This window comes from Triturus cristatus, chromosome 7, assembly GCF_964204655.1.
Source record: "Triturus cristatus chromosome 7, aTriCri1.1, whole genome shotgun sequence".
In the NCBI taxonomy this organism is placed as follows: domain Eukaryota; kingdom Metazoa; phylum Chordata; class Amphibia; order Caudata; family Salamandridae; genus Triturus; species Triturus cristatus.
The window spans coordinates 344102004-344127780 of record NC_140590.1 but is presented as its reverse complement, the minus strand read 5'-3'; the positions used below and the strand labels follow the sequence as shown (position 1 = coordinate 344127780).

At 46.7% G+C, this 25777-nt stretch overlaps 1 protein-coding gene across 3 annotated transcripts in view; it reads right to left on the bottom strand.

The window, feature by feature from the left end:
• TMEM143 (transmembrane protein 143) overlaps positions 1 to 25777 on the bottom strand; it is a 283275-nt gene that overhangs the window by 29137 nt on the left and 228361 nt on the right. For all 3 annotated transcript variants that reach the window (XM_085616468.1, XM_085616466.1, XM_085616467.1), the window contains exon 7: positions 14 to 218. In XM_085616468.1, coding sequence (XP_085472594.1) covers positions 14 to 218 — 205 coding nt within the window. The remainder of the gene's footprint in view (positions 1 to 13; positions 219 to 25777) is intronic.

Sequence of the window (25777 nt, the reverse complement as noted above, 5' to 3'; positions counted from 1 at the left end):
GATCAGGACAAACCTGTTGGGCTCTCGAGCAGGATGGTGGCGTCGGGGGAGGCTCTCAGCTGCATCAGGAAACTCTGTGCCAGGATCACCTCTTTGGCGTGTTCCTCCTGTGCCCGCATGGTAAGAGCCCCCAGAAGCTCTGCGTTATTAGAGGTGCTGCGGTAGTACAGCATGTGGGCGAGCTCCAGCGAGTGTGCCCTGCGACGTTGGGCAAAGGTCTGGGGAAAAAGGAGTAACACACATGATTAAAAGTATAATGCTGCTGTACAGCGCAACAAATAGCTAAGACCCCAGTGCACAGATCTGCACGGGTTTGGATCCATTAGGCACATTACTAAGGAAAGGCTTTGTATATGGACGTTCATCCTATTCTCCCACTCCTCAATGACGCATTATTGTAAGACAGAAAAGGCACAGACCATGGTGCAAGACGGAGGTGGGGGACTGGCCTGGAGTGGAGTCACAATGAAGGTGGGAAGTGTGTTTGCTGAAAATTATGAATAGAAAGAATAGAGCGATCGACAGTGATAACATGCATATGTATATGTAAGGCAGAGGGATGTCGTCCCACTGCTCTTAGATCAATGTGAAAGAAAAAATAAGATGTTTATAACAGAAGGTAAAGTCATTTATTTTAAGTATCTTGCAGCCACCAGGTTAGGGTGGGATGGGGCTGGGCTCCTATGACGTTGAAGGAGGAGGAGTGGTTGCTGCATCTGAAGTGTGCATGACAGTTTGGCCAGCCGTCTTGGGCAGGCCAAACAGTCATGCACACTTTGCATGTTCTCCACCAGGCTGTAATGTACAGCCTGGGTGGAGAGCATGCACAGGCTCTCAAGTCCCTATCTCAGCGCCGAATCACGGCACTCAGAGCAATCACGAGGCAGCTGTCATGGTGAAAGCAGCGTCATGATTGGCTCAGGGGACCCTGGATGCTGCTGGGAGCCAGATGAACAACGAGGACAAAGAAGAGGCTGCGGCTGGTGACTGGCGATGAGAAGGTATGTCTTTTTTTTCCCTAACCCCTCTCCCTACCCACCTCCGCTCCCCGCCACCGTTACCTACAAGCCGCCACTGAGTGTGAACTTGGCCCATTAACATTTCCACTCATTTTTATGGGGTGAGACCTCTTAACGATGTAGATTTGGCACCTTCTGATATGTGAAGGAAGAGCCCACCTTACCCTCAGATCACAAAATGTGCACAACAACAACACACAACTGACAAATTAAGAGGTTTGGCTTTTGTGCAGGCACACATCGAACATTTTAAAAGGCAAAGAAGGAATTTTCAACCATTTTTGCTAGTGCGTTTGAGCAGCAGTTCTGCAGGTTAGGCATGCACTTTCAGATAGCTATCATAAAGAAATTAGTGCAGGCAAACACTTACGCAGATTGAAAACAGTCACACAAACAGAGAAGCACAACTGGCATACAGCCATGCATTCATCTTTGTCACGTGTGATATCGTCAGCCAGGCCTAAGATTTTACTCAGAAGTATTTGACATTTTGTTATTTTTAAGTTTGTTATTTTTTAATTTTATTATTAAATACTTCCATAATAAAAATTACTATGTGCAACCATGTATATATTTAACCTTGTTAATAATGCAAATACATTAATATACTCCTTTGCAATAATTCATTCTTGGACTCTTACATCATCTGGTTTAAATTACCCTCATTATTATTGTGTTTGTTTAAGCTATTCCTATTTTCTGCCACAAGTAGGAATAAGTTTTGGACTTCGTTGATCCCTCTCCACCAATCCCTAAAGCCCTTTTCCATGCTCAAGCTATTGGGGCTTTAGCCATTAACATAGATTAAATTACTATGAGTATCTGGACTGTCCCAAAACAGTTGCATCAGGTAGCACTGGAATGTTGCTGTTTGGTACTATAAATATTTTAGAAAAAACTATAACCTAGGAAAAAATGTTGAGGTTCTTTAGGGAAAACAATAGTTCGTCAGAGCCACAGGCAAGCAGCATACAGGTGAAAGAGTAGCTTTGATGACTGTGTGACTACAAGCCCCTCTCCCCTCTCGTGTACGGCTCACGGGGCCCTAATTAGGCTATGAACGTACTAGGTAGACAAGTTGTACTGATTGGGTATTGTATTAATGCATGTCTAAATGCACATTGTCCTTTGACATTGATCAGGGCCACCAACTAAGTTAACCAGAGTGGTTAGAGGGATCATCTTTCTTGGTCCTGAGGAAAAGTCTGGGGGAAGGCTTGAAACATGCAGACCTAGGGGAAGTTCACTCATTATAGTGCATATTTCTTCTCCCCCCATTTTAACAATACCAGCCATAGGAATTAATAAAGTTAGGTTTCACTTAGCCGGGTATTTTTTAAACTCACTCTTTCTTCTGACCCTTCCACTCTCACAATATCAAATAGTATTACTACACAAAGTGCTCTCTCGTCCCCGTCAGTCGTAGCATGAACCCAATGATGAAGCATGCCACCAAGGGACTTTTTGGTGGGTGAGGGTTATTTTAAGAAAACATATTTTCTTTTCCCTAAGGAAACTCAACATTTTTCCTAATTATACTAGCAGCAATAACTGAAAGGATAGTTTTTTCTAAGAGAAGGTTTTCCGATGAATGAATAGTGGATTTCCCCTGTTTTTTTTAAATAATTTCCCAAGAAGGGTGAGTGCACTACTACCTCTTTCTCCTCTGAGTCAATAAATATGTTACCCGAATATCCGCACAGTAGACCCTTCGATTGAACATTTATGATGTATCCTTAAATCAGATGGTTTCCATTTTGCTGTCTGGGCTTTGGTATTGTAAGATTAATAAGGGAGTCCTATATTGTAATGCCATCATGCGTGAGGGGAGAGAATGTAGTCGGTCTCTTCTAATACGTTTCTTAAAAAGAACAATAGTTACTTACCTGTAATCTGTGGTTCTCCAGTATTGGTGTCTTTCATAGATTCACATGCCTGAATCATTCCCCGTCGTTGGAGTGGGAGTCCCACGGTACATAAAAAAGCAATAATTATGCATATAACAACCAAAAAACCCTGGTAACCTGAACCAGGAAGTAAAGTAGCCTAAGCTACAAGGGAAAAAACTTCCACAGCTATGACTATCACTGTCATTATATCCAGTCCAAACTGCAGCCAATCAGGCGACAGCACCCACCAGAATGTTCTCCTCAGAGGCTCAGGCTGTCAGATTTTCTCGCACAGGAGTGAAGCAATACATAATAGCCTAAAAAGCCTCTGAGGGGAGGTGGGCGGGTTGCATGTGAATCTATGAAAGACACCAATACTGGAGAACCACAGATTACAGGTAAGTAACTATTGTTCTTCTCCAGTATTTGGGGTGTCTTTCATAGATTCACATGCCTGAATCAGAGTAGATAGCAGTACATAACCTTATGCTCATAAGACGCTACTTTGTATCATAGACCATATACATTATGAAACAGTATAACCATAGAGAAATACATGTGTGCTTTAACATATGTAACACAATTTCAAGCCACAAATAGTATGGAAAAAAGCGTCTTATAAAAGCATAGCGGAGGAGGGAGAACAGAGGCTCACCTTATTTGAAAAGATTACGTAGAACAGCTTGTCCCACTGATCCATACGCATCACTTGCAGCTTCCAAACAGTAGTGTCTGGTAAACGTATGGCAGCTGGACCATGTTGCCGCTTTACAGATCTGGTGAAGAGGCACACCGGCAAAAAGAGCTGTAGATGAAGAGATTGCTCTCGTAGAGTGTGCTCTTGGGGTCGCTTGCAATGGTCTTCCAGCTTGATCATGGCATAAACAAATTGCAGCCGAGATCCAGCGAGCTATGGTTGGCTTGGATACTGAATGGCCTTGACGTGGTTTGCCATATGCTACCAGGAGCTGGTCCGATTTGCGCAGTGGTGCTGTCCGCTGTAAGTAAAACTTCAGACATCTTTTGATGTCTAGGGAATGCAAGGCCCTTTCTGCAGCTGTTTGCGGATTTGGGAAGAAAGTTTTCAAAACTATGGGTTCATTAAGATGGAAATCCGTCGGGACCTTTGGCATAAATTTTGGATTAGTGCGCAGCACCACAGAATCAGATGTGAATTGCAGAAAGGGCCGATGAACAGTGAACGCTTGGAGATCACTAACCCTTCTTGTAGAAGTTAGAGCCAATAATAAAGAAACCTTCCAAGAAAGGAACTTTAGATCCGCCTTGTGGATGGGCTCGAAAGGATGCCGCATTAGTTGTGAAAGCACTATATTAAGGTGCCAAGAAGGAGGTGGACGCCGAATAGGCGGGAACATCCTAAATAACCCCTTAAAAAATTGTTGGATGACTCTATTGGAATAGAGAGAGGTAATACCATCCTGCCGAAACCTTGAAATTGCAGCTAAGAACACCTTCAAAGTAGAGTGGGAAAGACCAGACCTCGCCAACTGTAGAAAGAAAGGCAGAATTTGTTCCGGTCTTGCGTGGATCGGATGGAGATTAACGGATTGACACCACATGCAAAACCTCTTCCACTTTAGTTTGTAGGTTTTAACAGTTGCTGGTGCTCGAGCATTGGCCAAAACCTCTTGGCAGTCTGGAGGGATATCTAGGTGTGCAAATTCAAGCTGTTGAGGAGCCATGCCGCTAATCTCAGCGATGCTGGGTCCGGATGACAAATTTGACCGTTCTGAAGGGTCAGAAGATGTGGAATTGGTCGAAACTGTATGGGCTCGGCCTCCGAGAGGAGGAGAAGTTCTGGGAACCAGTACTGGCGGGGCCACCTGGGAGCAATTAAAATCATGCGGCAAGGCTGTTGTTTGATCTTGCGCAGAACTCGTAGAACCAACGGGATCGGTGGAAAGGCGTAAGCATATATTTGCGAACAATTCATCGAAAAGGCATTTCCCAGCGAGTCCTTGCGGGGAGCCCAACTTGCGAAGAATCGGCATTTGCGGTTCTGGCTGGTTGCAAAGAGGTCTAGATCGGGATGACCCCATTCGTGAAATACTCCGTCTAGGAATGGTTGGTGTAACTCCCATTCGTGATTCGACGTTGTGGTTCTGCTGAGGGAATCCGCCAGAACATTCGTGATTCCTGGGACGTGAATGGCTTTGAGGTTGATCTTGTGGCGAATCGCCCAATCCCAAATCTCTTGCGCTTGCTGAGATAGGAGGGTTGACCTCGTCCCGCCTTGTTTGTTCAAGTAATGCATACTTGTTGTATTGTCTGTTCTTACAAGTATGCATGCTCCTCGGATGATGGCCTGGAAGGATTTTAGAGCCAAGAATATGGCTCGCAATTCTAGCAGGTTGATATGCCACTTTCTCTGTTCTAGAGTCCACCTGCCCTTGACTGTCATTCCTTGAAGGTGCGCTCCCCAACCCTCGAGGGATGCATCTGTGGTGACTGTGAAATCCGGCATTTCGACCAGAAATGGACAACCCTCTTTCAAGTGTTTCATCTGACCCCACCATTGAAAAGCGTCCCGCATTCGCGAGGTGATGTGAATGATATCCTCGAATGATCCTGTGGTCTGAAGCCATTTCAGATTGAGCTCCTCCTGCAACGGTCTCATTCTGTACCGACAGTTGGGAATGAGATGAATGGAAGACGACATCATCCCTAGGAAGGATTTGTACACACGGACTGAAACGCACTCTTTTGAAAGTAGTGAGCGCGCAAGATTGCATATCTTGATTTGCCTTTCTTTTGACACAAAGGCTTTGGCCAGATCCGTGTCCAATGTCGCTCCTAGGAACGTTCTTCTTTGCGAAGGAGCTAGATGTGATTTCTCCAGATTTGTTGACAGACCCAGGGACTGGAAGAGTAAGAGGCATTTTTGAACATGCTCGGATGCTACCTTGGCGGAACTCGCCTTGATAAGGCAGTCGTCCAGGTACGGGAATATTTGAACTCCTTGCAGACGGAGATGCGCAGTCACTGGCGCTATGACCTTTGTGAAGACTCTGGGTGCGGAACGGAGTCCAAATGGGAGGACTCTGAATTGAAAATCCCTGCCAGCCACTCTGAACCGTAGAAATTTTCTGTGCCCGGGTAGGATTGGTACATGAAAATAAGCGTCCTGCAGGTCGAGGGTGGCCATGTAATCTCCCATCGAAAGCAACTGCAGAATTTCTTGGAGCGTCAACATCCGGAAAGACATTTTCTATAAAAATTTGTTGAGAGCGCGGAGGTCGAGAATTGGACGCCACTCTCCTGATTTTTTCCGGATGAGGAAAAACCTTGAATAAAAGCCCGTTCCCTTCTGTAGGAGAGAGACTTTTTCGATTGCTCCTTTTTGAATCATCAAATTTATTTGGGAAAAAAGCTCTTAGAGATGAGCAGGGGGTGGGCCCTTGGGAGGAGAATTTGGCGGAATTTTCGTGAATTCCAGAGCATGGCCTCTGGATATTATATCTAATACCCACTTGTCTGTGGTAATCTTGGACCAATTTGAATAGAAGTGGGATATTTGACCTCCAATTCTTGTACGTGGTAACGGTAGAGATGGTGGCAGGTGGCTGAACTCATTGCTTCTTACCGGACTCTCGTCCGCGAAAGGACTGTTTCCTACGAGACTGCGAATATGGTTGATTTCGCTGTCCGTAATATTGCTGGCGATAATTCTGAGATCTTTGGCCAGATTGAGAGGTCTGAAAGGAACGCTGTTGGTTATAACCTCCCCTGCTAGAGAAGGATCCACGTCCTCTGGCTCCACGGAAGGTAGATTTTTTAAATTGCAGACTACCCAGGGACCTTGCCGTCTCCGTATCCTTCTTAATCGCCTGTAGTGCTTCATCCACATGTGCACCGAACAAGGATTCACCATCAAATGGCATGTCTATGATTTTAGACTGCACCTCCTGGCGAAAAGATGTTGACTTCAGCCAACCCTGCCTCCTCAGGACTGCAGCTCCTGCCAACTGCCTGAACCCAGTTGATGCCACATCCACTGCTGCATCAATGATCTCCGCTGATGCATACTCTCCTTCCTGCAGGATCTTTATGGCCTCGGATTTTGAAGGCTCCGGTAACATGTCGAGGAAAGGAGAGATGTCGGACCACATCTGGCAGTCGTATCTCCCTAAAATCGCCAGGGAGTTTGCAGCCCGAACTGTGGTTGCTGCCATCGTGGACACCTTCTTTCCTATTGCGTCCAATCTTCTACCATCTCTATCAGGTGGAGCTGATATGGGCGTTGATGGATTTCTAGCCCGTCTCTGAGCCGCTTGCGCTATAACAGAGTCCGCCTTAGGTTGACCAATTAGGCATGCTGGTGAATTACTTGGGGCTCTATATTTCTTGTCCAGCCTTGGTAACACTGCTGGAAGAGAATTAGGGGTAGCCATCAGTCTCAATCCCTCCTTCCAAATAAAATCAATGATTGGGATTGCCCGAACCTGCTTCCTTGGTTGGTCCTTAAAGTCATACAGGAAGCAGTCATCCTCCTTTGTTTCCATGGGGATCAGGAATCTCTTGGTCGCTCTTTCCATAAGTGAATGGAAATTCCCAATGTCCACCGGGGGAGAGTCCACCGGAGCCGGAGCACTTGGAGAAGGAGTTTGTACCTGATAATTATCCCACTCCGACATGATAGACTGATCATCTACCTCTCCTTCCTCCCTTTCATCGTCTGTAACCTGCGATTGACGAGATGGCAAAGGAGAAGGTGGTCTTGGTGACTGTAACGACGACAACTGTACTCTTGGCCTGGGCGTCGACGGAAGAGATTCCGCCGTTTCCGAAGGAGGGAAACGTCTATAGTAATCTTGCAACATATACTGCAGATTATCAAGCAGTTCCAATGGCATTTGACCAGACGGCACTGGTGCAGGAGGTGTCGGCTGTGGTTCCATATTAGGATCTTCGTACTGGTCATCATCATCATCCTCATCATCTTGATATTTGATGAAAAGCTCCGATGGACTCCTTGCAGTCCGAAATCTCTCATCTTCTTCGGAATCGTTATCCTCCGATTGTAAAAGTTGCGCCGGCAATTTTAGAGGCGATATAGCTTCTAAAGACAATCCTCTGCGCTGAAGAAGCGTAGTCGCTGTTGCCCTTTGATCAGACACGACAGACGACGGAGTCGCAGTCCACACCTGCATATCCATGCAGATAGAGGAGGTGGTGACAATCGCGTCGACGGAACCGACGACGGTGGTAATCCTGATGTTGAAGCCATTTTCGATGACGAGGCTGTTTTCGTCGACGAGATGGCAGTCGTCGACGACGGGACAATCTTCGTCGACGAGGGTGCCGACGATGAGGTAATCTTCGTCGACGAGGGCATCGTCGACGGGGCACTCTTCGTCGACGACGGCGTCTTCGTCGATGATGGCGTCGACGCGTCCATCTTCGTCGACGCATGGATCTTAGTCTACGAGGCATTCTTTGTCGACGGGGCAACTGTCGACGGCACCACAATCTTCGTCGACGGAGTAGACGTCGACGAGGTAGTCTTCGTAGACGGAGCAACTTTCTTGCTTCTTACCGTCGACGGGACGGAGACGAGGGATGACACCTCCTTCGTCGACGAGATGGCTTTAACACTCACCGAGACCAGTGTCGACGGCGATGAAGCTGATGACATTATCATTGCAGGTCTCGGCGACGAGAATGTAATAGTCGATGTTGAAACCGCGTCGACGATAATAACAGTCGACGCCACTGCCGTCGACGGCGCCGTCGACGACGGCAATCTCACTTGAGGTAAATTCCTCTCAGGAAAACTTTTAGCTGGCAGATTTTTTCCTGATTTCCTCGGGGGCGTAGAGGGCTTGGATCCTGAAGGTGGAGACGTCTTCTTAGATGAAGACGAAGACTGACCCGAGCCCTTAACAGACTGGGCTCTCCTCGACACCTTCGCCCCAGTAGAAGAAAACTCTTCTTCAGCCACCCTTTTCCTGGAAGAGATAGAGGACCCAGAGGCAGTTTCTATCCCTGACAAAGGATCATCTTTATCCTTAAGCTTCTGTAGCCACAGAAGAAGACGTCCTTCCCTATCCCTTAAGGTCTTCTGAGGGAAAGTCCGGCAAATCTTGCACTCCTTCACTTCATGATCAGGATAGAGGCAATAGATGCATTTTTTGTGAGGGTCTTCAGAAAAAAGCCGAAGCTTTCCGCAGGACTCACAAGGTCTGAAGAGGGATCTTTTTGTAGTTGACATCCTAGAAGTTGAAGAAACAGTAGAAACTTGAAGAACTGAGCAGAGCTCAGGGAGACTCCCTTCACACGACGTGCGGTAGAAAATATGACAGGCTGAGCCTCTGAGGAGAACATTCTGGTGGGTGCTGTCGCCTGATTGGCTGCAGTTTGGACTGGATATAATGACAGTGATAGTCATAGCTGTGGAAGTTTTTTCCCTTGTAGCTTAGGCTACTTTACTTCCTGGTTCAGGTTACCAGGGTTTTTTGGTTGTTATATGTGTAGGAGAGTAGGGTCTGCTTTCTATGTTCACCCCCACTTTTTGCTTTTGCTTTACTGGTTTACGACTTAGATGTGGCTGTGGGCCTGCTAATCAGACCCACAGCCCTGCTGTTCTCTCTCTAAATTGATACTATGTACTTTAGGTGCATAACCCATTTGGATAGGATCACCTTATTGGCCCCTGTACAGTGTACCCTAGGTACCCAGGGCATAGGTGTACCCTAGGCCTACCAGGGGCTGCAGCATGTATTATGCCACCCCTGGCCTGGCCTTCCATTTTGACACAACTGGCTGATCACTCAGCTGGGGCAAGGTCGTGTAATCACCCCTTGCTTAGGTGTAGTATTCCTATACCTAACTTACATATAGACACATGTGTACCTATCAGCCACTCCTATGGCAGGCCTTAACAATCCTGGAGGCAGAGTGCTTGGTAACATGTGAGATGGTGCTCTAGCATGAGCTGAGCCTGTCTGCAGCTTTCGGAACCATGTCCTTATAGCTGTTCTATGATATAGCCTACCATATACTCTTAAAGTGCCTGATAATCCTAAACGGTTATGGTAACTATGGTTTGGCTTTATCGAAACATGTCGTGTAAGGTGTCTAACACTGTGGAATAATACCCCCATACCATTTCTGGACATGAGGATATTATTCCCCCCTTCTAGAGGGAAAGACATGTTAAAATCATACTTCACTGTTAGTCTCTGACCAAAGCCTCAGCATCACAAAATGGATGCTGCTGCCACGACACAAGTCTGACCTCCTGCTGCTGGGAGTGATCCCAGCCAGGGAGGCCTGGACAATAGGTTTCCTGCTTGGAGAGGTGCTAGCACCTCCCCAGACAGCCTTTAGTGTATTGGGGCAGGGTGGGCTGAAAGGAATGAGACATGCCTGGGGCACACAAGGTGTTCCTTGCATAGTCCAGTTCAAACCGGCGCTGGGGCACTCCAGCCCCAGCTCTGGCGCGAAACTGGACAAAGGGAAGTGGGTGTAACCACCCCCTCCCAGGTCCCACCCATAAGGCGTGACCCAGCAGGTATCCCAGCCCCCCAGATTAGTATAAGAGTGGGAGTTGGGCCTCAAGACTTTAGATTATCCTGAACCTGCAACTTGAACAGAAACTCTGGACCTTCAACATTCGACGAAAGAAGAAGACTGAAGAATCTCCCTTGTGGCCAAGGAGTGGCTACCCTGTGCAAACAGGCACCATCAAGAGACTACCCTTTGCTTTGCTAAAGTTCTACGAGGGACCGACTGCAGAGCCCGACCAGAGCCTTGACTTCCAGACTTTTCCGACCCTGATCCACATTCACAGCAGAGCTGAGATCCGTGGAGGCGACGAGAGACGTGGGACCGGCTACCTGGGAAAAGTGGCTAGTATCTTCAAGCGCAGCTTCTGAGGCACCCTCGAAGTTGTGCACCGGGGATTGAGAAGCCCCACCCCCAAGCACCATCTGCACCGAAGACCAGCCCCCCACACTCCACGAGTCCTGCGTGGGGCCCTTCTGCATTTTCCTGCTTGCCGCGTCTGTCCGGTTGCTTGCCCGCTGGCTAGTGGCCTTTGTGACGACACATCCTGAAATCTTCTGCGCTGGTTTGGCTCCTCCAGACTGGCTCCCGCTTCTCTGCAAAGAAGAAGCACCCCAGAACTTCCTGGTCTGCACCAGAAGCAAGTCCTCCGTTCTGCGTGGGTTCCGCTTGCCAAGGCTTGGTGAGTCCTAGTCCAACTTCGACGCCGCCGACAGCAAGAGCCTTCGTGGGACAGCTCGCCTCCTGGTCCTGGTCGTCCTCGACGCTTCCTGGTCCTCGTGGCTGCAGCGACAAGCTTCACCTTCACCTGCAATCTTCACGACATCGCCTGGTTCCTCCCTGGTTCCACATGGTCACTGGCTAGTGACCTTGACTCTGTCCCTTCTGCTTGCAGGTCTCCTCTCTTCTTGATCCCAGCCTTGGGATCCACCGGACACTCTTCACTGACTGCCTGTCAGCATCTTTCTTCAGGCATCCATAGGAGTCGACGACGAAACCCGACGCAACTTCACCCCTATGCACCCGCAGCCCGTGGGCTAGGTAACTTGGGTACTCCGGTGCTCATCAGGATAGTGACTATCCTAGTGTCTAGTTTTCCAGTCTCGACTTCCTAGCTACTCCGGAAGTGTCCTAAATCTATCTATTTCTAAACTGTAGTGACTTTTACGCATTACGCGTGAGTGTTTCCACTCTGCATCTGAATCCCGTGGGCCTCCCACTTCCTAACCTTTGGTAGTGTAGTGTAGCCCCAGCGATTCCCTAGGCCTAGGCCTATCCTATTTCCGTGACAGTGGTCCTTATACCACTTACTTAGTATATGGTTTGCGTGGCCCCTAGGGCCTAACTGTATTACTTACCTGTGTGACTTAATGTATGCATAAATAAGACTGTGTTGTACTTACCTCTAATCTCATAAAGAGTGCTGAGGGTTTGACTAGAATAAACACACTTTATTTTATATATATATCTGTTGTGGTGTCCTTTCATTTGGTATTCAAGGGATTATATATGGTATCACAGCTGGCTTCACATGCCATTCAGAGTTTAGCCTAAGACTGCTCTTGTCCATGCTACCACTAGGATAGCTGGTCTATAAGGTTGACTTTACAACCAATCACCATAAGGGTATTTGGACTGATATAAGGTGTACACTAGAACTAGTGACATCATACATCAGGCCAACTTCTCACATTGGTGAGCAGCGGTTGGGATCTGAGCTTGCTGTTGTAATACCATTGTAATCTTGAGATACTAAATTGAAAGATCACACAGATATTGTCTAGGTACATATAACATAGATTAGAATACTTAAGTCCTACTGGACTTAGTAGTTGTAGGTTGAAGGGAGTAACACACCCTGACTACAACTACCAGAGAGGTTTAGTAGAAACAACTAGTGTAGGTAGGTGCACACACCACACCCTCACTAGATCATGTCTCTGGGAGGAGATCAAGTAGATGCTCTCTCAGGAGGGTCAGGTCTGCAGAAGACCCCCTCTAGATATGATACCCTAACATTCCAGGAGATGAGACAATTGTGTACCTCCAGAGGAATAAAACAGGGTGCAAACCCTACCCTCCTTCAGTTAAGACAACTCCTAGAGGAGTATGATGCTCTTAAAGCCTCTCAGGCAGGTACCCTAGGTACAAAGGAGGGTCTACCCACCACAGATGAGTCAGATGGGACTTCAGATGAAGAGGTAGACAGCCAGGGCCAAGTAGGAAGACTTAGCCAGGCTAACCTAAGCTTACATGGGAGTTTGCATGGGGTCCCCCCATACAGACCCCCAAGTGGCCTTACACAGAGAAGCAGGAGGGACAGATCCCCTTCAAGGGAATCCATCCACTCCCATGTCTCTAGCATCTCTAGTGTTTCCTCTCACAGGGGAATGACTTCCCCTGAGAGAAAGGAACATGAAGCCAGAATGAGGGAAGCTAATCTGAGGATTCAGAGGGAAGAACTTGCCCTTGCCAAGGAAAAGCTTGCTCTGGCTAGAGAGCAAAAGTTAAGTGGGTCAGAACCCACTGGTGGCAGCAACATCCCTAAGGATAGAGACAGGCACTATGATAATAGAAACCTGAGCAAGATTGTCCCTCCCTACAAGTGTGGGGATGACATCCACAAATGGATAACTGCTTTGGAGAGAGCTTGCAAAGTACAGCAGGTACCCCAAAGTCAGTGGGCAGCTATCTTGTGGCTCTCCTTCTCTGAGAAAGGTAGAGACAAGCTCCTCACAGTTAGTGATGAGGATGCAGATAATTACACTGTCCTGAAGAGTGCTCTAATTGATGGGTTTGGCCTAACCACTGAACAATACAGGTTGTTGTTCAGGGATACCCAGAAGACACAGACTCAGGACTGGACTGACTTTGTAGATTGTGCCACTAAGGCTCTGGAAGGCTGGCTAATGGGAAGTAAGGTTAAGGACTATACAGGATTGTATAATTTGATCATGAGAAAACAAATCCTTAACAACTGTCAAAACCAGCTATTGCATCAACACCTGATTGATTCTGATCTGACTTCTCCCCAAGAATTGGGAAAGAAGGCAGATAGATGGGTCAGGACTAGAGTTAAGCAGAAAACCCAGAACCAGGGCGGTGATCAGAAAAAGGCAGACCAGAAGGGTAATGATCAGAAACAAAAAGACCAGAAGTCTTCACCAGGCCCCCAAAAGGCTCAGGGGGAGGGTGGTCCCAAAAAGGATAAAAAGAAAGAAGGCCAAAAGAAACCATGGTGCAACTATTGTAAGTCCAACTCACATTGGTTTAGTGAGTGCACCAAAAAGGATAAGCCCCCAGCCACCATTGCCCCTAAGGCAACTGTACCCCCTAGTTCAGCTGTAAGTGGTGGTTCCCAGCAAAAGGGTGTAGTAGGGTTAACCCTAGGAACTGAGGAGGATTCTGGCCTAGTCAGAATACCTACTCAGGCTGTTCTGATCTGTGATGGGGACTTAGCTTTGTCCTCTACTGTAGGCCCCAGTAACCTGGGCAAGTACAGACAGACTCCTTTTATCAACCAAAGAATGGCTCAGGCCTACAGGGACACTGGGGCTAGTGTCACAATGGTGACACCTGCTTTTGTGGACCCTGGACAGATCATACTAGGTGAGAATTACCTAGTACCCAAACGCTAGCAATGCCACTACCTCCCATAGTGTGGCTATTGTTAACTTCTCCTGGGGAGGGGTAACTGGCCTCAAGAAAGTTGTTGTTAGTTCAGACCTTCCTGTAGAGTGTTTACTGGGCAATGATCTTGAAACTTCAGTTTGGTCTGAAGTGGAGTATAGGACCCATGCAGAAATGCTGGGGATAGATGCACATGTCCTTGCTGTGACCAGGTCACAGGCCAAAAACTGCACCACTGAACAAGTGCTGGATCCTGAAACTATGGACCAGTCACAACCCAAGAGAAAGAGCAGTAGGGTTAAGGCTGTGCCTTCCCCCCTGCCTCAGGTGGTGGATCAGCCCTCCCAGGAGGATGATTCTGAGAGCCCTGAAGGAACTGTCCTAGAAGAACTTGAACCTGATCAGGTTGAGTTTCTTGGGACAGGGGGACCTTCAAGGGCAGATCTGAGGCAGGCTCAATTAGACTGCCCCTCTCTTGAACCCCTCAGACAGCTGGCTGCTGCTGAGGCTGCAGGGAATGCTCAAGGTACCCATAGAGTGTATTGGGATGAAGGGCTACTGTATTCAGAGGCTAGAGACCCCAAGCCTGGTGCATCCAGGAGGTTGGTCATACCACTGAAGTTCAGAGGCTTCCTTCTTACCTTGGCCCATGATATTCCCCTTGCAGGACATTTAGGCCAGAACAAGACTTGGGACAGGCTTGTCCCTCACTTTCACTGGCCCCATATGTCAGAAGATACTAAGGAGTTTTGTCGCTCCTGTGTCACCTGCCAAGCCAGTGGCAAATCAGGTGGCACCACAAAGGCCCCCCTCATACCACTACCTGTGGTGGGGGTCCCCTTTGAAAGAGTGGGCATAGATATTGTAGGACCAATGGACCCACAAACAGCATCTGGGCACAGATTCATACTGGTGATAGTGGACCATGCCACCAGGTACCCAGAAGCAATTCCCCTGAGGACCACAACAGCTCCTGTTGTGGCAAGGGCCCTGCTTGGAGTATTCTCCAGAGTGGGCTTTCCAAAGGAGGTCATTTCTGACAGAGGTGCCAACTTCATGTCAGGATACTTGACTGCAATGTGGAAGGAGTGTGGTGTGAACTACAAGTTCACCACACCCTATCACCCACAGTGCAATGGGCTTGTTGAGAGATTCAACAAGACCCTAAAGGGAATGATAAAAGGTCTACCAGACAAGCTTAGGCGAAGATGGGACATCCTTTTACCCTGCCTTCTGTTTGCTTACAGAGAGGTCCCACAAAAGGGGGTTGGCTACAGCCCTTTTGAGCTTTTGTTTGGGCATCCTGTAAGAGGACCCCTGTGTTTGGTAAGGGAAGGATGGGAGAGACCTCTCAGACAACCCAAACTGGACATAGTGGATTATGTACTTGGTCTCCGCTCCAGGATGGCAGAGTATATGAAGAAGGCTTCTAAAAACCTTGAGGCAAGCCAAGAACTCCAAAAAGCTTGGCAAGACCAAAAGGCTGTACTGACTGTTTACCAGCCAGGACAGAAAGTGTGGGTGTTGGAGCCAGTGGCCCCAGCAGCACTCCAAGACAAATGGTCTGGACCCCACACTATTGTTGAGAAAAAGGGAGAAGTCACCTACTTGGTGGACCTTGGGACTCCCAGAAGCCCCCACAGGGTGCTTCATGTCAACAGATTGAAGGCATATGTTGACAGGGCAGACATGGGGCTACTCATGGCTACAGATGAGGGGCAGGAGGAAGAGAGTGACCCTCTCCCAGACCTGTTGACTCAGAACCCTGATGATGGCTCAGTTGATGGTGTGGTCTTTTCTGACAGCCTCACTGCCCATCAGCAACAGGACTGCAGGCAAGTTCTGCAGTCCTACAGACATACGTTCTCTCTGACCCCAAGTCAGACAAACTGGTGCACCCATGAGGTGGACACTGGTGACAGTCTGCCTGTGAAGAGTAAAATCTACAGGCAACCTGACCATGTCAGGGACTGCATAAAAGTTGAGGTACAAAAGATGTTGGAGCTGGGAGTCATTGAACCTTCAGAGAGCCCTTGGGCTAGTCCTGTAGTCCTTGTGCCAAAACCTCACACCCAAGATGGTAAGAGAGAGATGAGGTTTTGCGTGGATTACAGAGGTCTCAATGCTGTCACTAGGACAGATGCCCACCCAATACCTAGGGCAGATGAGCTCATTGACAGACTGGCAGCTGCTAAGTTTTTGAGCACATTTGACCTGACAGCAGACTACTGGCAAATCAGACTAGCTGAGAGTGCAAAGGCCAAAACTGCTTTCTCGACCCCAGGAGGACATTATCAATTTTTGGTAATGCCCTTTGGTTTGAAGAATGCACCTGCCACTTTCCAAAGGTTGGTGAATCAAGTCCTTACTGGGTTGGATGATTATTGTGCAGCTTATCTTGATGATATTGCTGTCTTTAGCTCCACCTGGGAGGATCACCTGGTCCACCTGAGGAATGTTTTAGAGGCCCTGCAAAAGGCAGGCCTCACTATCAAGGCCACTAAGTGCCAGATAGGGCAGAGCAAGGTTGTATACCTGGGCCACCTAGTTGGTGGGGGTCAGGTTCAACCACTGGAGAGCAAGATCCAGACCATAAAGGACTGGACTCCTCCAACTACCCAGACTCAGGTCAGAGCTTTCTTGGGCCTGACTGGGTACTACAGAAAGTTTGTCAAGAACTATGGGTCCATTGTGACACCACTTAATGACTTGACCTCCAAGAAGATGCCAAAGAAAGTTCAGTGGACAGTAAGCTGTCAAAAAGCATTTGATGACCTGAAGCAGGCCATGTGCAGTGCACCTATTCTGAAAAGTCCAGACTACTCCAAAGAGTTCATTGTCCAGACAGATGCTTCTGAGTTAGGTGTGGGAGCTGTTCTTTCACAACTGAATGTAGATGGTCAAGACCAGCCCATTGCTTTTATAAGTAGAAGGCTGACCCCTAGAGAGAAACGTTGGTCAGCTATTGAGAGGGAGGCCTTTGCTGTGGTTTGGGCCCTGAAGAAGCTGAGGCCATACTTGTTTGGCACTCACTTCAAGATTCAGACAGACCATAAGCCCCTCTTGTGGCTAAATCAGATGAAGGGTGAAAATCCCAAACTTCTTAGGTGGTCCATTTCCCTACAGGGGATGGACTTCACAGTGGAACATAGACCTGGGACTGACCATGCCAATGCAGATGGACTCTCCAGATATTTCCACTTAGAACATGAAGACTCAACTGGTCAAGGTTAGTTTAATGTCCCTAAGTTTGGGGGGGGGGGTTGTGTAGGAGAGTAGGGTCTGCTTTCTATGTTCACCCCCACTTTTTGCTTTTGCTTTACTGGTTTACGACTTAGATGTGGCTGTGGGCCTGCTAATCAGACCCACAGCCCTGCTGTTCTCTCTCTAAATTGATACTATGTACTTTAGGTGCATAACCCATTTGGATAGGATCACCTTATTGGCCCCTGTACAGTGTACCCTAGGTACCCAGGGCATAGGTTACCCTAGGCCTACCAGGGGCTGCAGCATGTATTATGCCACCCCTGGCCTGGCCTTCCATTTTGACACAACTGGCTGATCACTCAGCTGGGGCAAGGTCGTGTAATCACCCCTTGCTTAGGTGTAGTATTCCTATACCTAACTTACATATAGACACATGTGTACCTATCAGCCACTCCTATGGCAGGCCTTAACAATCCTGGAGGCAGAGTGCTTGGTAACATGTGAGATGGTGCTCTAGCATGAGCTGAGCCTGTCTGCAGCTTTCGGAACCATGTCCTTATAGCTGTTCTATGATATAGCCTACCATATACTCTTAAAGTGCCTTATAATCTTAAACGGTTATGGTAACTATGGTTTGGCTTTATCGAAACATGTCGTGTAAGGTGTCTAACACTGTGGAATAATACCCCCATACCATTTCTGGACATGAGGATATTATTCCCCCCTTCTAGAGGGAAAGACATGTTAAAATCATACTTCACTGTTAGTCTCTGACCAAAGCCTCAGCATCACAAAATGGATGCTGCTGCCACGACACAAGTCTGACCTCCTGCTGCTGGGAGTGATCCCAGCCAGGGAGGCCTGGACAATAGGTTTCCTGCTTGGAGAGGTGCTAGCACCTCCCCAGACAGCCTTTAGTGTATTGGGGCAAGGTGGGCTGAAAGGAATGAGACATGCCTGGGGCACACAAGGTGTTCCTTGCATAGTCCAGTTCAAACCGGCGCTGGGGCACTCCAGCCCCAGCTCTGGCGCGAAACTGGACAAAGGGAAGTGGGTGTAACCACCCCCTCCCAGGTCCCACCCATAAGGCGTGACCCAGCAGGTATCCCAGCCCCCCAGATTAGTATAAGAGTGGGAGTTGGGCCTCAAGACTTTAGATTATCCTGAACCTGCAACTTGAACAGAAACTCTGGACCTTCGACATTCGACGAAAGAAGAAGACTGAAGGATCTCCCTTGTGGCCAAGGAGTGGCTACCCTGTGCAAACAGGCACCATCAAGAGACTACCCTTTGCTTTGCTAAAGTTCTACGAGGGACCGACTGCAGAGCCCGATCAGAGCCTTGACTTCCAGACTTCTCCGACCCTGATCCACATCAGAGCTGAGATCCGTGGAGGCGACGAGAGACGTGGGACCGGCTACCTGGGAAAAGTGGCTAGTATCTTCAAGCGCAGCTTCTGAGGCACCCTCGAAGTTGTGCACCGGGGATTGAGAAGCCCCACCCCCAAGCACCATCTGCACCGAAGAACAGCCCCCCACACTCCACGAGTCCTGCGTGGGGCCCTTCTGCATTTTACTGCTTGCCGCGTCTGTCCGGTTGCTTGCCCGCTGGCTAGTGGCCTTTGTGACGACGCATCCTGAAATCTTCTGCGCTGGTTTGGCTCCTCCAGACTGGCTCCCGCTTCTCTACAAAGAAGAAGCACCCCAGACCTTCCTGGTCTGCACCAGAAGCAAGTCCTCCGTTCTGCGTGGGTTCCGCTTGCCAAGGCTTGGTGAGTCCTAGTCCAACTTCGACGCCGCCGACAGCAAGAGCCTTCGTGGGACAGCTCGCCTCCTGGTCCTGGTCGTCCTCGACGCTTCCTGGTCCTCGTGGTTGCAGCGACAAGCTTCACCTTCACCTGCAATCTTCACGACATCGCCTGGTTCCTCCCTGGTTCCACGTGGTCACTGGCTAGTGACCTTGACTCTGTCCCTTCTGCTTGCAGGTCTCCTCTCTTCTTGATCCCAGCCTTGGGATCCACCGGACACTCTTCACTGACTGCCTGTCAGCATCTTTCTTCAGGCATCCATAGGAGTAGACGACGAAACCCGACGCAACTTCACCCCTATGCACCCGCAGCCCGTGGGCTAGGTAACTTGGGTACTCCGGTGCTCATCAGGATAGTGACTATCCTAGTGTCTAGTTTTCCAGTCTCGACTTCCTAGCTACTCCGGAAGTGTCCTAAATCTATCTATTTCTAAACTGTACTGTTGCTAGTGACTTTTACGCATTACGCGTGAGTGTTTCCACTCTGCATCTGAATCCCGTGGGCCTCCCACTTCCTAACCTTTGGTAGTGTAGTGTAGCCCCAGCGATTCCCTAGGCCTAGGCCTATCCTATTTCCGTGACAGTGGTCCTTATACCACTTACTTAGTATATGGTTTGCGTGGCCCCTAGGGCCTAACTGTATTACTTACCTGTGTGACTTAATGTATGCATAAATAAGACTGTGTTGTACTTACCTCTAATCTCATAAAGAGTGCTGAGGGTTTGACTAGAATAAATACACTTTATTTTATATATATATCTGTTGTGGTGTCCTTTCATTTGGTATTCAAGGGATTATATATGGTATCACAGCTGGCTTCACATGCCATTCAGAGTTTAGCCTAAGACTGCTCTTGTCCATGCTACCACTAGGATAGCTGGTCTATAAGGTTGACTTTACAACCAATCACCATAAGGGTATTTGGACTGATATAAGGTGTACACTAGAACTAGTGACATCATACATCAGGCCAACTTCTCACAATATGCATAATTATTGCTTTTTTATGTACCGTGGGACTCCCACTCCGACGACGGGGAATGATTCAGGCATGTGAATCTATGAAAGACACCCCAAATACTGGAGAAGTCTGGTTCTTTAGGTGTTTCACTCTCTATCCATTTAAACCACCTGCCTGCCCACGTTTAAAGGTAATCTGCATTTTCTTTCAAGAACGTCTTGTTGATGGAGCTGTTGATAGAAATAGAAATAATGTATTTTAATGGCAAGAGTTCTTTATTTAGGCATGATTTACTTAGGTAATCTCAGATTTGCAAATAATAAAAAAAAAACACAACTGTGGATAGCCAATTCTGTCTTAATTTTCCCAAAAACCTTCACTTGCAGGCCTTAAAAATAAATCACTTATTTTCCATGCTGGCAGTCGCAGTCATCAAAGATAGCTGATGTAGTTGTGCGAACCCATGGAATGGTAGTGGCATTAGTTGAGGAGTTTTGAGAAATATCTTACTGTTGCTGTAAAACACTGGGTTAATAGTTGAGGTGGGAAGGTGCCCACCTGAGGTAATAACCACAATCCTTGTCAGAGTGAACTCATCAAGTCATCAAATTAACCTACCTGAAACCCTTGACAGCTATAGCACAGAGCAGACAGTCTGAACTTGGAGGAAATGCATGAAGTATTTATACAGTAATAACACAGTATTAAAGTCAAAATGCAAAACAATAAAATCCCAAAACAAATGAGAAACATAGAGTAAAATGTAATAAACAAGAGGACAAAAATTCAATTAGGGAAACCAGTATATAAATTTTAGCCGTTTTAAGTAAAAATAGCATAAAAGAGCCCAAAATGAAATGATAGCGAATGGTCACAGTAAGACAGGACCGTGGCTTAATTTACACTGACCACGATGGAGCATGGGTCATATACACTAACCAAGTTTCTCCTGCTCAAATACTTTACGTTTTGACTTTAGTGCTTTAAGCCCCAATGCACCACAGGCCACAGGAGTATATTTTAGAGACTAACAGGAGGCCAAGAAGAGGGTCCAGGCCAAGTTGAGTTGCTACTGGTCAGCTGGCCAGTTGCAGGAAAATGACTATTGAAGATTTTTGAGCCCCTATAGCTTTAACGGGTAAGGGTGGGGTGGGGGGGGGGGGTGTGATCCTTATAACCCTTTGAGTACACTTCTTTGCGCTGGGTAGAAGAGGGAGAACATGTCCAGTCTTCTAGTCTCTTGTCAGGTAACAGACAGCAGGTTAATTCCTAGGCCTTCCCTCAACTCTGCTGCAAGGTTCATTAACGGTGCAAAAAGAAACAATCACATCACCCCAGATTTGAAAGTCCTCAACTGGCTCCCCTACGATGCAAGAATTCAACTGAAAATTGCTTGCATTACCCACAAAGCTCTACACTTTAATACCTAAAGCTACCTCATTCAGAAGCTTGAAGTTTCAGGAGGTCCTAGATACTCTAGAAGCTCCGGCACTTCACTACTGAAACCCCAGAAATTCTTTAAAAAGAAAAGCTATAACAGAGCTTTCTCGAGCATCGCACCAAGAATTTGGAACTCCCTCCCCCAGGATTTAAGGATGAACCCCTTAACCTCATCTTTCAAAAAAGGAGTTAAACGATTACTCATGAGCAAATGTCTGCCTTAGACCCTAGTAACCCCCTCTCTGAGCTGTCTATACTTATCAACCACACCTGAAGGTTACTGCTAGCCTGTTTCGCTATTGTCATAATGATTTCTCTGTGCTAACACTGAGTGGACCCCACCATTATCGGGGATGCTTCCCATTGAATTCTTTACTGTACCAGAATATGATATTATGATCACTGCTTCCTTTAATGCTTTTGTCTTGTCTGATCCAATTGTCCTGTGACTGAGAAGATACCATCCACAGTTGGGATGTTGTCTCAGAGTATACTGTTCTAGTTTATGACTCCAGGTTTACCACTTGATTATTATGATATTGTCTTGTTTAACCTATTGGTCATTGCACTGAAATGCCACCCCCCTCTTTTGGGGCTTCACTGTATCTTATATTTCTCTATTTATTACAATTTTTCTATATGTTTCAACGCATAGCTATATCCTCTCTACCTCTCTAATAATTGTAAAGCGAACTGATAACTGCAAGGGTCATGTTAGTGCTACAAAACTCTTCATATAAAATAAAATAAATAAAATAATCTGCTAAGCAGTCTCGGACCCCCAGTGGTTCCCAGAACCAGAGGTTAGCAATCACTGTGTATCCAGAACTCAACCTTCACATATATCACACCAGGTAAGCAACTTCACGGTGCAGGGGTATACAAGAAAACAGGTGCCCACACTCTCCTTCTCTCAAGATTTTATAAACATCAATTGAAATTAAGTGAAAATTATATCAGAAACCGTAACAGGTTGGCCTGAAACAAGAGATTCAGCTAAGTCAGAATGGGTAATGCAAAGAAGCCTGTGCTGCTCTAAATGGCAAAAAGAGACAATAGGAAATAATGGATGCACAGACAGAAAGAGCAAATGGCAGAGGCAATGACAGGGATGTCATATGCCAGTCATGAGCTGTCCTTCCATAGTTACCACCTAGGCAGATGAGAGTTCACCATCACTGGAACTGGGGGCGTTTTGGGGAGGCCAATGTCCAAGGCACTGACAGAGGCAGCTAATGATAATAATCAGGAAAATAATACAGAAAATTCAACATCCCCCAGTAAAATATGGGAATGAAATAAGGTTTTTCGACCACAGGGTATCCTCACACATTGATTCAGCAAATCTGTCTCATTATTATCATTAGGGTTTGCCCTTATATTGTGGAACTTTGTAAGGATGTATAATCTTCCTTAGAGACATAGGAGTATTTAAGTTCATTTCTGCATTGAAATCTCAATTGGCAACCTAACTTTAGAATCAAGGTACAAGAAGATATTAATATTGAAAGACAATTTGAGTCTTGAAAAAGTGGCAGGACCGCGAAACGCGTGCTGGCTCAATTATTGTAAAGATTGAACTTAGAGTACATTTTTGTGCTATTAGAAATGGGGATTACATTGATGAAAACTAAGACCGTTCATCATACTTATGAACTTCGGGATTCAAAAAGAAGAATTGTATATGGGAATGCTAAATCTTAATGACTCTGTGATCACATCTACTTGCTCTTTGTTTTAGTTTGTTCTAAATATATGAGAGCACCTAAGAGTAGTAGGTATTTAGAGAGGATTAGCACCGTGCTTATTCGTGTTTATCCTTTTTTTTTAGCTACGAATTATGTGTATCTGTGCTTGTGGAGGGTTGGCGGTGTGTGGGCGTTTGTATGTGCTTGTGAATGAAGGGTGTGAACATGTGTGCTTGTGAAAGGATGGGTGTGAGTGAGTATGGTTGTTGATGGGTGGGTGTTAGTCTCAACGCATAACTATCTTGAGGAGAATTAAAAAAAACATGTAATAAGGGAGTGTGAGAGATGGTGAAGAGACAGAAGAGTGGGTGGGAGTAAGCAAATGAGTGGAAAAGCATAAAAGAAAGTGAAGAATAAAACAAACACAAATAATACCCGAGCTGGAGGGGTTGTTGGAGGAGGCGCAACCTAAAACGATTGTTACTTTTCGACAGGCCACATTATAGAGAGAATGTTGGGAAATAATGATGGTGGTCATTATTAAGGCTCTGGGCCTAACTCTTGTATGTTCAAGAAGTCACTTTAACATAGATAGGTATTTACAGACACCTATATGTAAAAAGGAGCTGTACTCTGTATTTACGTCCAACAGCTCTTTAGCTCTTGTTAACAGCTTTGCATTGGTCATGGAAGTTCCTTAGCAGAGCACCCACCAGAATGTAGGTTAGGATTGGAGTGCCAGGCGGGAGCTGACTGGATGAGGAGTGGCAGGCTGCAACAATGACCATAGCAAGAGGAAGCAGGTGGGAACAAACATAAGAGTAAGGAAAGGTGAAGGAGAGAGGAACTAAACTGAAGAAATAAAAACCTTCTAAGGGGTTCACTGATACACCTGGTCCTTTAAACCAACAAAGAAGAGATTGGCACAAAAGCTGTAATATCAAGAAAACATATTTATTAACTTCACATGAGGGAGATTGCGTCACACAGTACCCTCAGGCCACTGTAGGAGGCATTCTAAGGAATACAGAGAACAGGAGCCTTATATATGCATAGGTTACATAGTCAGCATAAAACCAAGGGGAGGTCCTGGCACATACAAGCATGCTTATTGACTAATATGGGTATACAAAATTTGCTTGCTCAACAAAGTGGGAGGGGAGACTAAACTGCTTACATCAGTAAGAATAGCCTGACAGTTCTATACTAGGAGCAGGTGCATTCTATCAGCTAAACCTTTCTGAGCATGTGCAAGGCTCTGGAAGAGGGAGAAAGCGCATGGCTAACTAAAATGGCTGCCGGGAACAACATGGCTTTTAGCTCATGCTAGCAGCAATATCTGCAATCTTTAACAAAACCACAAGAGAAAATGAATGTGGTGAAGGTAGAAGATAGCGAGGATGGTGTGAACAAAACTGAGGATTGGACACTGGGACTGATAACTCGAAGAGGTGGTCTAAGGGAAAAGAAGATGTGGTAAATTTAATGCCCTTGAGCCAGGTATATAAAATAGGCTGGATATATTGGAGCTTATTTACAAGGCAAATTCATTAGAAGAAGATAGATAGATGGAAATGTAGCCCCACCAGGAACAGCCTCCCTGCCGCTCAGCCTGCAACCATCAACTGACACTCCACACACAAACCAGGCACTCAAGCATTCCGTCATCAGACATTCTAACACTCATACTAGCTGAGCAGCAGGGAAGACACATCAAGAGAAATGAAAGACAAAAGTCAATTATAACAGAAGTGCACAAATGAAGAGGGAACAATGGGGCAGGAGCCACAACTGAATAGAAGTGTGGGATCCAAGAGGCAACAACAGGGACTGGGGAAATTATTAAGTAAAAGGAGGTGAACCAAGGGGAGCAAGGAAAAGTGAAAGGAAGTTGGTACACAGTGAGCGATGACTGGGGGGAAGAAACAGCACGCAGAGCTGGTAAGCAATGATCTATCAATGAAAGCTCAGATCAGCTTGGTGGTCTCTGCTGGGTTTTTTCAACTATGCAGAATTAAGAAGATTAGATGATTTCTGTCTCAGGAAGCTCTGACTTTAGTGATCTTGGCTTTGGTCATCTCCCGACTGGACTACTCCAAATCTCTCTATGTAGGCATCCCGGCTTACCAACTTAGACGCCTCCAGCTAGTCCAGAATCAGGCTGCCAGATTGATCTTCCATCAACCTAGATGGCATCGCATCCGGCCCCTGATGAAAAGCCTTCATTGGCTCCCTGTGGCTATCCGCGGCCTTTTCAAGGTGGGATCTTTAAAGCTCTTCATGGTAATAGCCCAGCCTTCGTTTCATCTAAGATCCTACGTTATGTCCCCACTTGTAATTTACGATCTTCCCAGTTGAATTCTTCAAACGCAAGAAACTTGGAGATTCTCGATTTGGAGTTTTAGCTCCTCAGTTTTGGAACTCGCTACCGATGGAGCTGAGGACGGCCACCTCCTATGCACTGTTCAGGAAACAACTGAAGACATGGCTGTTCTCTCAGGCATAGGATAACTAGATCTCTTTCCTTTATTGCTGCATCATGTCTCCCTCAGCACCAAGAAGCCGTTGGTGAACGAGCGCTTGATAAGTCTCTTTTAACATAATATAAC